We start from the raw sequence: 13,291 nt of genomic DNA, 5'->3' as shown, positions 1-13,291 counted from the left end.
GTGTCTGGTTAGACTGTAAACTCTCCTTCCAGACCCATATCAAACATCTCCAATCCAAAGTTAAATCTAGAATTGGCTTCCTATTTCGCAACAAAGCATCCTTCACTCATGCTGCCAAACATACCCTTGTAAAACTGACCATCCTACCAATCCTCGACTTTGGCGATGTCATTTACAAAATAGCCTCCAATACCCTACTCAACAAATTGGATGCAGTCTATCACAGTGCAATCCGTTTTATCACCAAAGCCCCATATACTACCCACCATTGCGACCTGTACGCTCTCGTTGGCTGGCCCTCGCTTCATACTCGTCGCCAAACCCACTGGCTCCATGTCATCTACAAGACCCTGCTAGGTAAAGTCCCCCCTTATCTCAGCTCGCTGGTCACCATAGCATCTCCCACCTGTAGCACACGCTCCAGCAGGTATATCTCTCTAGTCACCCCCAAAACCAATTCTTTCTTTGGCCGCCTCTCCTTCCAGTTCTCTGCTGCCAATGACTGGAACGAACTACAAAAATCTCTGAAACTGGAAACACTTATCTCCCTCACTAGCTTTAAGCACCAACTGTCAGAGCAGCTTACAGATTACTGCACCTGTACATAGCCCACCTATAATTTAGCCCAAACAACTACCTCTTTCCCAACTGTATTTAATTTTAATTTATCTATTTATTTTGCTCCTTTGCACCCCATTATTTTTTATTTCTACTTTGCACATTCTTCCATTGCAAAACTACCATTCCAGTATTTTACTTGCTATATTGTATTTACTTTGCCATCATGGCCTTTTTTGCCTTTACCTCCCTTCTCACCTCACATTGTATATAGACTTGTTTATACTGTATTATTGACTGTATGTTTGTTTTACTCCATGTGTAACTCTGTGTCGTTGTATGTGTCGAACTGCTTTGCTTTATCTTGGCCAGGTCGCAATTGTAAATGAGAACTTGTTCTCAACTTGCCTACCTGGTTAAATAAAGGTAAAATAAAATAAAATAAATAAATAAAATTTTGCCAGCAGCTCTTCGCAAGCACAGCGCTGTTTATGACTTCAAGCCTATCAGCCTAATGGCTGGTGTAACCGATGTGAAATGGCTAGCTAGTTAGCTTTGTGTGCACTAACAGTGTTTCAAACGTCACTCGCTCTGAGACTTGGAGTAGTTATTCCCCTTGCTCTGCAAGGGCCACGGCTTTTGTGGAGCGATGGGTAACGCTTCTTCGAGTGTGGCTGTTGTCGATGTGTTCCTGGTTCGAGCCCAGGTATGGGCGAGGAGAGGGACGGAAGCTATACTGTTACACTGACAATACTATAGTGCCTATAAGAACATTCAATAGTCAAAGGTATATGAAATACAAATAGTATAGAGAGAAATATAAATACTATATTAACTACAATCTAAAATCTCTTACCTTGGAATAATTGAAGTCTCATGTTAAAAGGAACCACCAACTTTCATATGTTCTCATGTTCTGAGCAAGTAACTCAAACGTTAGCTTTTTTTACATGGCACAAATTGCAATTTTATTTCTCCAACACTTTGTTTTTGCATTATTTAAACGAAATTGAACATGTTTCATTATTTATTTGAGGCTAAATGGATTTTTATTGATGTATTATAATAAGATAAAATAAGTGTTCATTCAGTATTGTTGTAATTGTCATTATGACAAATAAAGAAATAAAAATCGTCCGATTTAATCTGTATCTGCCTTTTTTGGTCCTCATAATCGGTTGACCTCTACTCCACATGTTCATTAATTGTTTATGGTTCATTGAACAAGCATGGGAAACAGTTTTAAACCCTTTACAATGATGATCTGTGAAGTTATTTAGATTTTTTTTTGAAAGACCGGGTCTTTGCTGAGTTTATGAACTGTAACTCAGTAACATCTTTAAAATTGTTCCATGTTGCTTTTATATTTTTGTTCAGTGTAGGCTAACATTCCGGCTTCTATCATCCCCTCAGCTTTTTCTAAAAATAGATACAAAGTATTTGAAAATATATATATATAATATAAAGTAATATAAAGTAGGCCTAAATTACCCCCATTGCATCATTTTATAGACACTTTTTCAAGTCATACACTTTCCATGTCCATCCTTACGACACAACTAGGCCTAGGCTAATCTCCATGAATATATCAACTTTTGTGTCAGTTTAACCCAATGAAAAATAATTTTGCTCCCTTTGTTTTGTCAAGAAAGACCAGGTTGTAGTAGGCTAACTGAGAAGTTGACTTAACTCATTATGCAAGTAAACCAGAATCTGAGAGGGGGCCCCCTGTTTTGAGTGGTCGGACATGCTTGCTAAAATTGTATCTGCTGCAATAGGGGTAGCACATCTAACAGCCATGGCTGAGGAAGACAATATGCTCAGAAATGTGGGAGAATTTAGCCTAGCTGTCCTAGAGCCAGCGGCCAGGCTTTCTGAGCCTTTTTACTGCTTAGGAGGAGATTTGAAAAGATTAACAGACAAGCATGAACTCCAATACATGCCAAGGATTGAATTAATTAAAGATTTTTCTGGGCTGTGTTCAGTCACGTGGTGTAGCATTGAAATAATCGCTGGGTTTAGATTGGCACCTGTCCAACTCTGAGAGAGCTGTGAATGCTCTATTTTTACCTTGTTCCAGTCAGTTCATGGTAATATGGCAAAGACTGAGTTTCTTTTGAGTGCAGTTTCAGTATGATATGTTATTGTTGCTTGAAATGCCCCTAGCAGTGAGTATTCTCTACGATTAGCCTAGGCATAGTTTTTAAACCCCTAAATCACATTACAATAAATATTTTCCTATACTCATGTTGGCTCCAATTATAAAAATGTCTCACCAGACTCTTAATGACGAGCCTAAGTAACCTTTGCTGAAAAGTATGTTGCTGGGTCAAAGGGGAAGCTATGACAAATGTAATAATTTAGTTTGTACTTAAAGCTAAGCTAACAATAAACAAATCTCTAAAGTATCCATTGCCTCCTGTGTGTCTCTCTCCAATAGACCATGACGGAGGAGGCTTTCGATGTGGTGGTGGTGGGTTCCTGTATGACTGACTTGGTCAGGTGAGTTAGTTATGCTATGCATAACATCACTGAGAGAGGGATTGGATCAGAATTTGCCCCAAAGTACTTTTGAGATCTTATGGGAACATTTTGTAGAAGTTATTGGGTCACATATCAACAATACATCTGTAGTTTGAGATGTCAAAATATGTCACATGTAGTTCTATTTCAAATATATCTTCTCGATATTTCACTTGATTGAGATTCGCTCAGGTGGTTTCTTTAACGGAAGTAGGCTACAAATCGCAGCATCTGGTGGAGACAGACAGGTCGATTGGCGAATGAGGTGAGGCCCTCTCCTCTCCATACGGCTTATCGATGTCTGAAACGGGCAGCATCCAGACTAAATATCGACTGGCCCGAACCCGTAGGGGGTAGAAGTGCTGAAATGGACTTAGTCGACGAGAGGAGGCTCCCCTCTCGCACCACTCCAGGTAAACAACTCCTCCCGGTGGTCCCATCTTGTGTGGCGGAAGCCCAACTTAACTGGGACAAGACCCTAACCACTAAAGTACAGACCAAGTACTTTAATAATATGGGTATTCAGAATATGGAGTTGGCCCCCGAGGGTTGAGTTGTTGCTGGCCAGCCACCTCAATCCTTATGCCATGTCACAGACCGGCATCTCCCTCCATGGGAATGCGGAGCGCTTTTCCGCCTCCATCTTCCAAAAGGTATATGTGTCTGCCGCACGTTCAGTACGGGCATTCAAAATTATGTCAAAGCTGATGGCATACCAAGACGATTTGCTTATGGAGATGCAACAACTCCTAGCAAACGGTATAGCCAACCAGGGCCTTATGGTTGGAGATCTGTGTCTTTGCAGACTTCACCCTACGAGCCTCCAGAGGCGCCATCAAAGGTCGTGGGCGTACCAAATCAAATCAAATGAAATTTTATTTGTCACATACACATGGTTAGCAGATGTTAGTGCGAGTGTAGCGAAATGCTTGTGCTTCTAGTTCCGACAATGCAGTAATAACCAACAAGTAATCTAGCTAACAATTCCAAAACTACTACCTTATAGACACAAGTGTAAGGGGATAAAAAATATGTACATAAAGATATATGAATGAGTGATGGTACAGAGCGGCATAGGCAAGATACAGTAGATGGTATTGAGTGCAGTATATACATATGAGATGAGTATGTAAACAAAGTGGCATAGTTAAAGTGGCTAGTGATACATGTATTACATAAGGATGCAGTAGATGATATAGAGTACAGTATATTCGTATACATATGAGATGAATAATGTAGGGTATGTAAACATTATATTAGGTAGCATTGTTTAAAGTGGCTAGTGATATATTTTACATCAATTCCCATCAATTCCCATTATTAAAGTGGCTGGAGTTGAGTCAGTGTGTTGGCAGCAGCCACTCAATGTTAGTGGTGGCTGTTTAACAGTCTGATGGCCTTGAGATAGAAGCTGTTTTTCAGTCTCTCGGTCCCAGCTTTGATGCACCTGTACTGACCTCGCCTTCTGGATGATAGCGGGGTGAACAGGCAGTGGCTCGGGTGGTTGCTGTCCTTGATGATCTTTATGGCCTTCCTGTGACATCGGGTGGTGTAGGTGTCCTGGAGGGCAGGTAGTTTGCCCCCGGTGATGCGTTGTGCAGACCTCACTACCCTCTAGAGAGCCTTACGGTTGTGGGCGGAGCAGTTGCCGTACCAGGCGGTGATACAGCCCGACAGGATGCTCTCGATTGTGCATCTGTAGAAGTTTATGAGTGCTTTTGGTGACAAGCCGAATTTCTTCAGCCTCCTGAGGTTGAAAAGGCGCTGCTGCGACTTCTTCACGATGCTGTCTGTGTGGACCAATTCAGTTTGTCTGTGATGTGTATGCCGAGGAACTTAAAACTTACTACCCTCTCCACTACTGTTCCATCGATGTGGATAGGGGGGTGTTCCCTCTGCTGTTTCCTGAAGTCCACAATCATCTCCTTAGTTTTGTTGACGTTGAGTGTGAGGTTATTTTCCTGACACCACACTCCGAGGGCCCTCACCTCCTCCCTGTAGGCCGTCTCGTCGTTGTTGGTAATCAAGCCTACCACTGTTGTGTCGTCCGCAAACTTGATGATTGAGTTGGAGGCGTGCGTGGCCACGCAGTCGTGGGTGAACAGGGAGTACAGGAGAGGGCTCAGAACGCACCCTTGTGGGGCCCCAGTGTTGAGGATCAGCGGGGTGGAGATGTTGTTGCCTACCCTCACCACCTGGGGGCGCCCCGTCAGGAAGTCCAGTACCCAGTTGCACAGTGCGGGGTCGAGACCCAGGGTCTCGAGCTTGATGACGAGCTTGGAGGGCACTATGGTGTTAAATGCCGAGCTGTAGTCGATGAACAGCATTCTCACATAGGTATTCCTCTTGTCCAGATGGGTTAGGGCAGTGTGCAGTGTGGTTGAGATTGCATCGTCTGTGGACCTATTTGGGCGGTAAGCAAATTGGAGTGGGTCTAGGGTGTCATGCTGTGGTGGGGGAGAGAGCCCTGTGTCTTGACTTGTCCAGCCTCTTGGACATAGCTGCGGGAAGTAGGGGTGCTGGTGGTAGGGGTGCTCTCTGAACAGACATAATTTTGCTCCAGAAGATCAATAGCCTCTAACATAAATGGCTGTGGATTAAGTTTTATCACAAGCATTTACAGTCGGGAAGGCCGCAATTTGGGCAGCACGTGCACCAAATATAGAGCAGCTTGTTGCATTGTGTCCATAGATATAATCCATGGAAGGATTTTGGAACTTCTATCCCTGGCACTTTGACCGTTAAACTCATGGGTACACTAGCAATGGCTGCCAGTCCTGACTTGAATGGGAACATCCCATCTATGGATTATATGTCTATGATTGGTTGTGGCTGTCAGTTTGACTTTCATAAATTTCAAATTTAAAGCAAATGCCTACTGCTGAAAAGAGAAGACTAATCTGTCTGTAGAAGCTAACTATTTTTCTCTAGTGTCTTATCTTGAGATCATGGCAAAGCGCATCGGCCATCACCGGCGAGAAGCCTATGCTTCATTTTCATCATTGGGTGAATCAGTGTCACTGGAAAGTTTATTTTATAGCTTATACTATATACAGTGCCTTCAGAAAGTATTCACACTCCTTGACTTTTTCCAAATGTTGTTGTGTTACAGCCTGAATTTAAAATGGATTAAATAAATATTTTTTTGTCACTGACCTACACACAATACCGCATAATGTCAAAGTGGAATTATTGTTTTTTGAAATTTTTACAAATAATTTTGTTGTTGTTGAAATTTTTACAAATTGAGTCAATAAGTATTCAAACCCTTTTTATGGCAAGCCCAAATAAGTTCAGGAGTAAAAATGAGCTTAGCAACTATTTTTGAATAACTACCTCATCTCTGTACCCCACACTGTACCCAACACATACAACATACAAAGGTCCCTCAGTCGAGCAGGGAATTTCAAACACAGAATCAACCGCGAAGACCAGGGAGGTTTTCCAATGCCTTGCAAAGAAGGGCACCTATTGATAGATGGGTAAAAATAGAAGCAGAAATTGAATATCTCTTTGAGCATGGTGAAGTTATTAATTACACTTTGGATGATGTATCAATGCACCCAGTCACTACAAAAATACAGGCGTCCTTCCTAACTCAGTTTCCGGAAAGGAAGGAAACCACTCAGGGATTTCACCATGAGGCCAATGTTGACAGTTAGTTAGAGCTTAATGCCTGTGATAGGAGAAAACTGAGGATGGATGAACAACATTGTAGTTATTCCACAATACTAACCTAATTGACAGAGTGAAAAGAAGGAAGCCTGTACAGAATAAAAATATTCTAAAACATGCATCCTGTTTGCAACAAGGAACTGAAGTAATACAACAACAAAAATGTGGCAAAGCAATTAACTTTATGCCCTGAATACATTGTGTTATGTTTGGGGCAAATCCATTACAACACATTACTGAGTACGACTCTCTATATTTTCAAGCATAGTGGTGGGCAGTATCATGTTATGGGTATGCTTGTAATCATTGAGGACTGGAGAGTTTTTCAGGATAAAAAAGAAATGGAATATAGCTAAGCACAGGCAAAATCCAAGAGGAAAACCTGGTTCAGTCTGCTTGAATGAATGAATTCAAGATAATTCAAGATGAATTAACTTTTCAGCAGGACTAAAACAGGCAAAATACTTGTCCAGCCTCTCGGACATAGCCTTGGGAAGTAGGGGTATTGTTAGGTTACGGTGCATTCGGAAAGTATTCAGACCCTTTGACTTTTTACACATTTTGTTACGTTACAGCCTTATTCTAAAATGTATTATATTGTTATTCTTATTGTGTTACTTTTAATTTTTTTGCCTACTTAGTAAATATTTAATTTTTCTTGAACTGCACTGTTGGTTAAGGGCTTGTAAGTAAGCATTTCGCGGTAAAGTCTACACTTGTTGTATTCGGCGCATGTGGCAAATAAAGTTTGATTTGATATTTGTTATGTCCAAACTTTTGGCATGTTCCATAAATTGCGGCTGTGAATCCGCCATAGAAATAGAAAGAAAGAGGATGATGCTCCAGTAATATGAATAGCCTAACTATTGAACGATTTGGACTAGATTTTACATTGTAATGGGCATGATGCGACCTTTGGTAGGCTGCTGGCAGACTGCGCTACAGCAATGCCAAGTTAGCCCATGCTCATGCCATGGTTCTCAGCTATGGGAAGTGAAATGATAGGTTACGATGACTTTTGCTCATGATGCACGCCGCAAATGACATGTAACAACACCTTCAGCTCATCGGACACGAAACAAAACACCAATACAAATGTAACAACAGCACAAAATAGATAAACACGTTTTTGGAATTTTCTTTTGCAGGTGCCTTTTCATTATAGGATGGATACTTGTGATTTCTAGCTGCACCAATTAAAGCAGTGGAGCGTGGTCAAAACTATTAATCTTGGAGCGACAGGGGGAACGCGATTCCAAAATGCAATCATATCACACGCAAATGTACCATTTATAAAATGTTTCTATACCGTTTATTAGGTATACCCATCAAGTACCGGGTTGGACCCACTTTGCCTCCAGAACAGCCTGAATTATTTGGGGCATGGAAACGTTGCTCAATTGGTATCAGGGGACCTAACGTGTGCAAGGAAAACATTCCCCACACCGTTACATTATCGCCACCAGCCTGTACCGTTGACACCAGGCAGGATCGGGCCATGGATTCATGCTGCTTATACTCTGCCATCAGTATGACGCAAAAGGAAACGGGATTCGTCGGACCAGGCAATGTTTTTCCACTTATCAATTGTCCAATGTTGATCGCGTGCCCACTGGAGCTGCTTCTTCTTGTTTTTAGCTGATAGGAGTGGAACCCGGGGTGTTCGTCTTCTGCAATAACCCATCCGTGACAAGGATCGATGAGTTGTGCGTTCCGAGATGCCGTTCTGCACACTACTGTTGTACTGCGCCATTATTTGCCTGTTTGTAGCCTGCTTAGTAGCTTGCACGGATCTTGCCATTCTCATTCGACCTCTCATCAACGAGCTGTTTTCGTGCACAGGATTGCTGCTTACTGGATGTTTTGTGTTTGTTGCACCATTCTCAGTAAACCCTAGACACTGTTGTGCGTGAAAAGCGCAGGAGGCCGGACGTTTCTGAGATATTGGAACCGGCGCGCCTGGCACCGACAATCATACTACGCTCAGTCGCTTAGGTCACTTGTTTTGCCCATTCTAATGTTCAATAAATCCCAAATGGAAGGTAAACAGTTGGATGAAATCAGACAAAACAAGCTCAATAACTCAATGTGTCATGTTCTGACCTTAGTTCTTTTGTTATGTTTTAGTATGGTCAGGGCGTGAGTTGGGTGGGTTGTCTAAGTTAGTTTTTCTATGATTTGGTATTTCTGTGTTTGGCCTGGTATGGTTCTCAATCAGAGGCAGCTGTCAATCGTTGTCCCTGATTGAGAACCATACTTAGGTAGCCTGTTTTTCACCCTTGAGTTGTGTGGGATTGTTTTCTGTTTTGCGTCTACACCAGACAGGACTGTTTCGTTTCGTTCATTCTCCTTTGTTATTTTGTTTAGTGTTCTCTTGATAATAAATTATCAATATGGACACTTACCACGCTGCGCATTGGTCCTCACCTTCTTCCACCAACAACGGCCGTTACACAATGCATGTACACACTCCCATTGAATATGCATTCACCTGTATTTTGAATAGGCCTAGGATACATTTTGATTTACCCAGTTTGTCATTAGATTTACCATTCAAATATATGATTTCCATTATGTTATGTATACTGAACAAAATATAAACATGTAATAATTTCAACAATTTTACTGAGTTACAGTTCATATAAGGAAATCAGTCAATTGAAATAAATTCATTTGGCCCTAATCTATGGATTTCACATGACCCGGGAGGGCATAGGCCCACCCACTGGCGAGCCAGACCCAGCCAATCAGAATTAGTTTTTCCACACAAAAGGGCTTTATTACAGACAGAAAAACGTATCAGTTCCACTAGCTGTTTGGGTGGCTGGTCTCAGACGATCCCGCAGATGAAGAAGCCGGATGTGGAGGTTCTGGGCTGGCATGGTTACAGCTTCTTTTTTTTTTGCTCACCGCTTTTTCCTGCTCGCAAGAGTGCAAGGAAGAGAGGCCTGCTTGAGAATGACCAGAGGCAGGGCGAGTGGTGTCTAATGAAGAGAAAAGGGTCTCATCTCATTCGCCACTCGAACATGTCTGTTTCCAACAAAGCTCTGTGATTGGTACTTCTGTTAAAGAATCCGCCTGAACGAATCCCCATAATGTGAGATCTCACTCTTATACCATGGAGTTGTTGAATATTCCTGATTGATTTTACGGGCATTCTAGAGCGTGTATTATTTCCATATAACGCATGGTATATTTGCACAGTAGAATTCAATGGTTATAGTTCATTAATACATATTTTGTTTGACCTGCATTTGAAAGAAAACGTCGAATTGGAAGCAGTATTGGTTTTGTTGAAATCGATTTTATAACGGGAAACTAGGACTGATGGTTTGGTTAGCCAAACAACCAAGTCTGTTTGTTTGGTTACCACGGCAACTAATGTAGCTAACTAGTAAACTTGCGCCAAAATGAACACATTTCTAGTCGTAAATGTGTTAAATCGACTCTGGGCTATGCGTTCTATTGAAAATAATGAACGAATTAACGTAAATGTGTCAAATCAACTCGGGGCTATGGGTTCTATTGAAAATAATGAACGAGGCAAGCGGGTCGTGGATAATGAACGAGGCTAGCGCGTCCTGGAATACTTCACACCTCGTTCATTATTTTCAATAGAACGCATAGCCCCGAGTTGATTACCCCTTACATATTATCATAGAACAGGGGTTATACAAGTAACTCTACATTTTAAAATGTGGGTCCTGGTTCTGCGCCATGGCATATACATTATTTAACTGCCAATTCTGTTTTAGGACTGTTCATCTTCATGTTATCTTCTGCAACTGACAGCCACACATCTTTGTTTTGCTTGAAAAAGCTTTATTAGTCGTTCTGGCTCATACACATCACATTGTGATGGAAACATGGAATGGCCTATTTTCTGGGCCAATGACAACCATGTGACTCTAAACCCTTTTAGGTATGGTCTAACACGCTATGTGCATCTTTTTAGTCTATATTTACCATCAGTTGTCATGGAAAGTTTTTACGCAAAAGCCAAGGGGTAATATTGGGAAGGGTGTTTCCAGCATGGCTCGAAATGGATGAAGCCCTATACAGACACATATAAGGGAACTGCCCTGTTTCTCCACCCCTGCCTGGGTTATTAATTCCATAGGAATCTAGTCATTCTATTTCTATGATTAATACCGCTGTCCCCAGACACAATCACCAGATTAGGCCACTATCACGTAACGTAGGCATGAGGCATATGGAGGCGTAACTTCATCCAGAGGTATAAAGACCACGAAGGGCCACATCAGAAAGGCAAGGAGGACTAGGTTTCAAATAACACTTTATTGGTCACATACACGTGTTTAGCAGATGTTATTGCGGGTGTAGCGAAATGCTTGTGTTTCTAGCTCCAACAGTGCAGTAATATCTAACAAGTAATATCGAACAATTTCACAACAATACACACAAATCTAAGTAAAGGAATGGAATTAAAGATATATAAATATATGGATGAGCAATGTCAGAGCGGCATAGACTAAAATACAGAATAGAATACAGTATATACATATGAGATGAGTAATGCAAAATATGTAAACATTATTCAAGTTTCTAGTGTTCCATTTATTAAAGTGGCCAGTGATTTCAAGTCTATGTATATAGGCAGCAGCCTCTAATGTGCTAATGATGGCTATTTGACAGCCTGATGGCCTTGAAATATATGTTTTTCAGTCTCTCAGTCCCAGCTATGATGCACCTGTACTGACCTCGCCTTCTGGATGATAACGAGGTGAACAGGCCGTAGCTCGTTTGGTTGTTGTCCTTGATGATCTTTTTGGCCTTCCTGTGACATCGGGTGCTGTAGGTATCCTGGAGGGCAGGTAGTTTGCCCCCTGTGATGCGTTGGAGCAGACCGCACCACCCTCTGGAGAGCCCTGCGGTTGCGGGCGGTGCAGTTGCCGTACCAGGTGGTGATACAGCCCGATAGGATACTATTAATTGTGCATCTGTAAAAGTTTTAGGTAGTGATGCACCGATATTATATTTTTGGCCGATACCCATATGATATTTTCCTTGCGATACCGATAACCGATGTTTTACATTTCTGCTGCCTTTTAAGCATTCTAATACAGTTAAATAGTTAACACACACAGCAGCGGTCTAAGGCACTGCATCTCAGTGCAAGAGGCGTAACTACAGTCCTTGGTTCAAATCCAGGGTCTATCACATCCTTGATTGGGTTTCGTGTCTCAAATATTGTCTTGCATTTTAAAATGACAAGGGACCAAATATTGTAAAACTGTTCAATGCAACATCTTAGCATCACTACTTTGAGAAGGAAGTGAATATATTGGCTTTTTCTCCACAGTTGGCAACACTGTATCACTCATACCACAAATATGCTGAAAAAATATGTAAACGCAACATGTAAAGTGGTGGTCCAATGTTTCATGAGCTGAAATAAAAGACCCCAGAAATGTTCCATACACACAAGAAGCTTATTTCTCTCAAATTTTGAGCACAAATATGTTTACATTCCTGTTAGTGAGCATTTCTCCTTTGCCAAGATAATCCATCCACCTGACAGGTGTGGCTTATCAAGAAGCTGATTAAACAACATGGTCATTACACAGGTGCACCTTGTGCTGGGGGACAATAAAAGGCCACCCTAAAATGTGCAGTTTTGTCACATAACACAATGCCACAGATGCCTCAAGTTTAGAGGGAGTGTGCAATCGAAATGCTGACTGTAGAAATGTCCACCAGAGCTATTGCCAGATATTTAAATTTCTCGACCATAAGCCGCATCCAACATCTTTTTAGAGAATTTGGCACTGCGTCCAACCGGCCTCACAACTGCAGACCACGTGTAACCAAGCCAGCCCAGGACCTCCACATTTGGCTTCTTCACCTGCGGGATTGTCTGAAGGGGAGCTGAGGCGTATTTCTGTCTGTAATAAAGCTCTTTGTGGGGAAAAACTCATTCTGATTGGCTGGGCCTGGCCCCCCAGTGGGTGGGCCTGGCTCCCCAGTGGGTGGGCCTATGCTCTCCCAGGCCCACCCATGGTTGTGCCCTTGTCCAGTCATGTGAAATCCATAGATTAGGGCCTAATCAATGTATTTAAACTGACTGATGTCCTTATATGAGTTTTTATATTTTTGCTTAGTATACTTGGCTTCCAATATCACCCGTACCACAAATCCTGTTTGGTTTTCATAGGCTAGGTTAGAAGACAGACACTGATCCATTGATCTGCCTGTTGACTGGTGATGTGGATATGACCTCATCAGTAAAACCTAATTAACTCAATTGAGACCAAGGATTCAACTTGGTCATCATGACACCATGATCCCATTTAATTGATACCCGACTGTTGCTGTTATATCATCTCAGTAGATGTGGTGTGAACAGTGTAGTGAAAATGTCCTTCCCACACATGTTGTATCATCATCTCAAGTACAATTGAGTAGTGTATGAGCACACATAAGTGAGACAACATTTGTCGCCCTGAAGTAGGCTTAGGCTACCTTTGCAAAGTGTTGTGCAACACAACAGGTGTTAAACAGAACAATAGATTAT

General features: G+C 41.9%; 1 protein-coding gene across 2 annotated transcripts in view; it reads left to right on the top strand.

The window, feature by feature from the left end:
- Positions 1-13,291, top strand: part of rbks (ribokinase) — a 78,649-nt gene that overhangs the window by 10,721 nt on the left and 54,637 nt on the right. For both annotated transcript variants that reach the window (XM_020500821.2, XM_020500822.2), the window contains exon 2: positions 2,999-3,060. In XM_020500821.2, the coding sequence (XP_020356410.1) occupies positions 3,002-3,060 (59 nt within the window). In that variant the 5' untranslated portion in view covers positions 2,999-3,001. The remainder of the gene's footprint in view (positions 1-2,998; positions 3,061-13,291) is intronic.

The sequence above is a fragment of the Oncorhynchus kisutch genome, linkage group LG14 (assembly GCF_002021735.2).
Source record: "Oncorhynchus kisutch isolate 150728-3 linkage group LG14, Okis_V2, whole genome shotgun sequence".
Lineage (NCBI taxonomy): Eukaryota > Metazoa > Chordata > Actinopteri > Salmoniformes > Salmonidae > Oncorhynchus > Oncorhynchus kisutch.
Note: the sequence above shows the minus strand (reverse complement) of the source record. Positions and strands in the feature narration are given on the sequence as shown.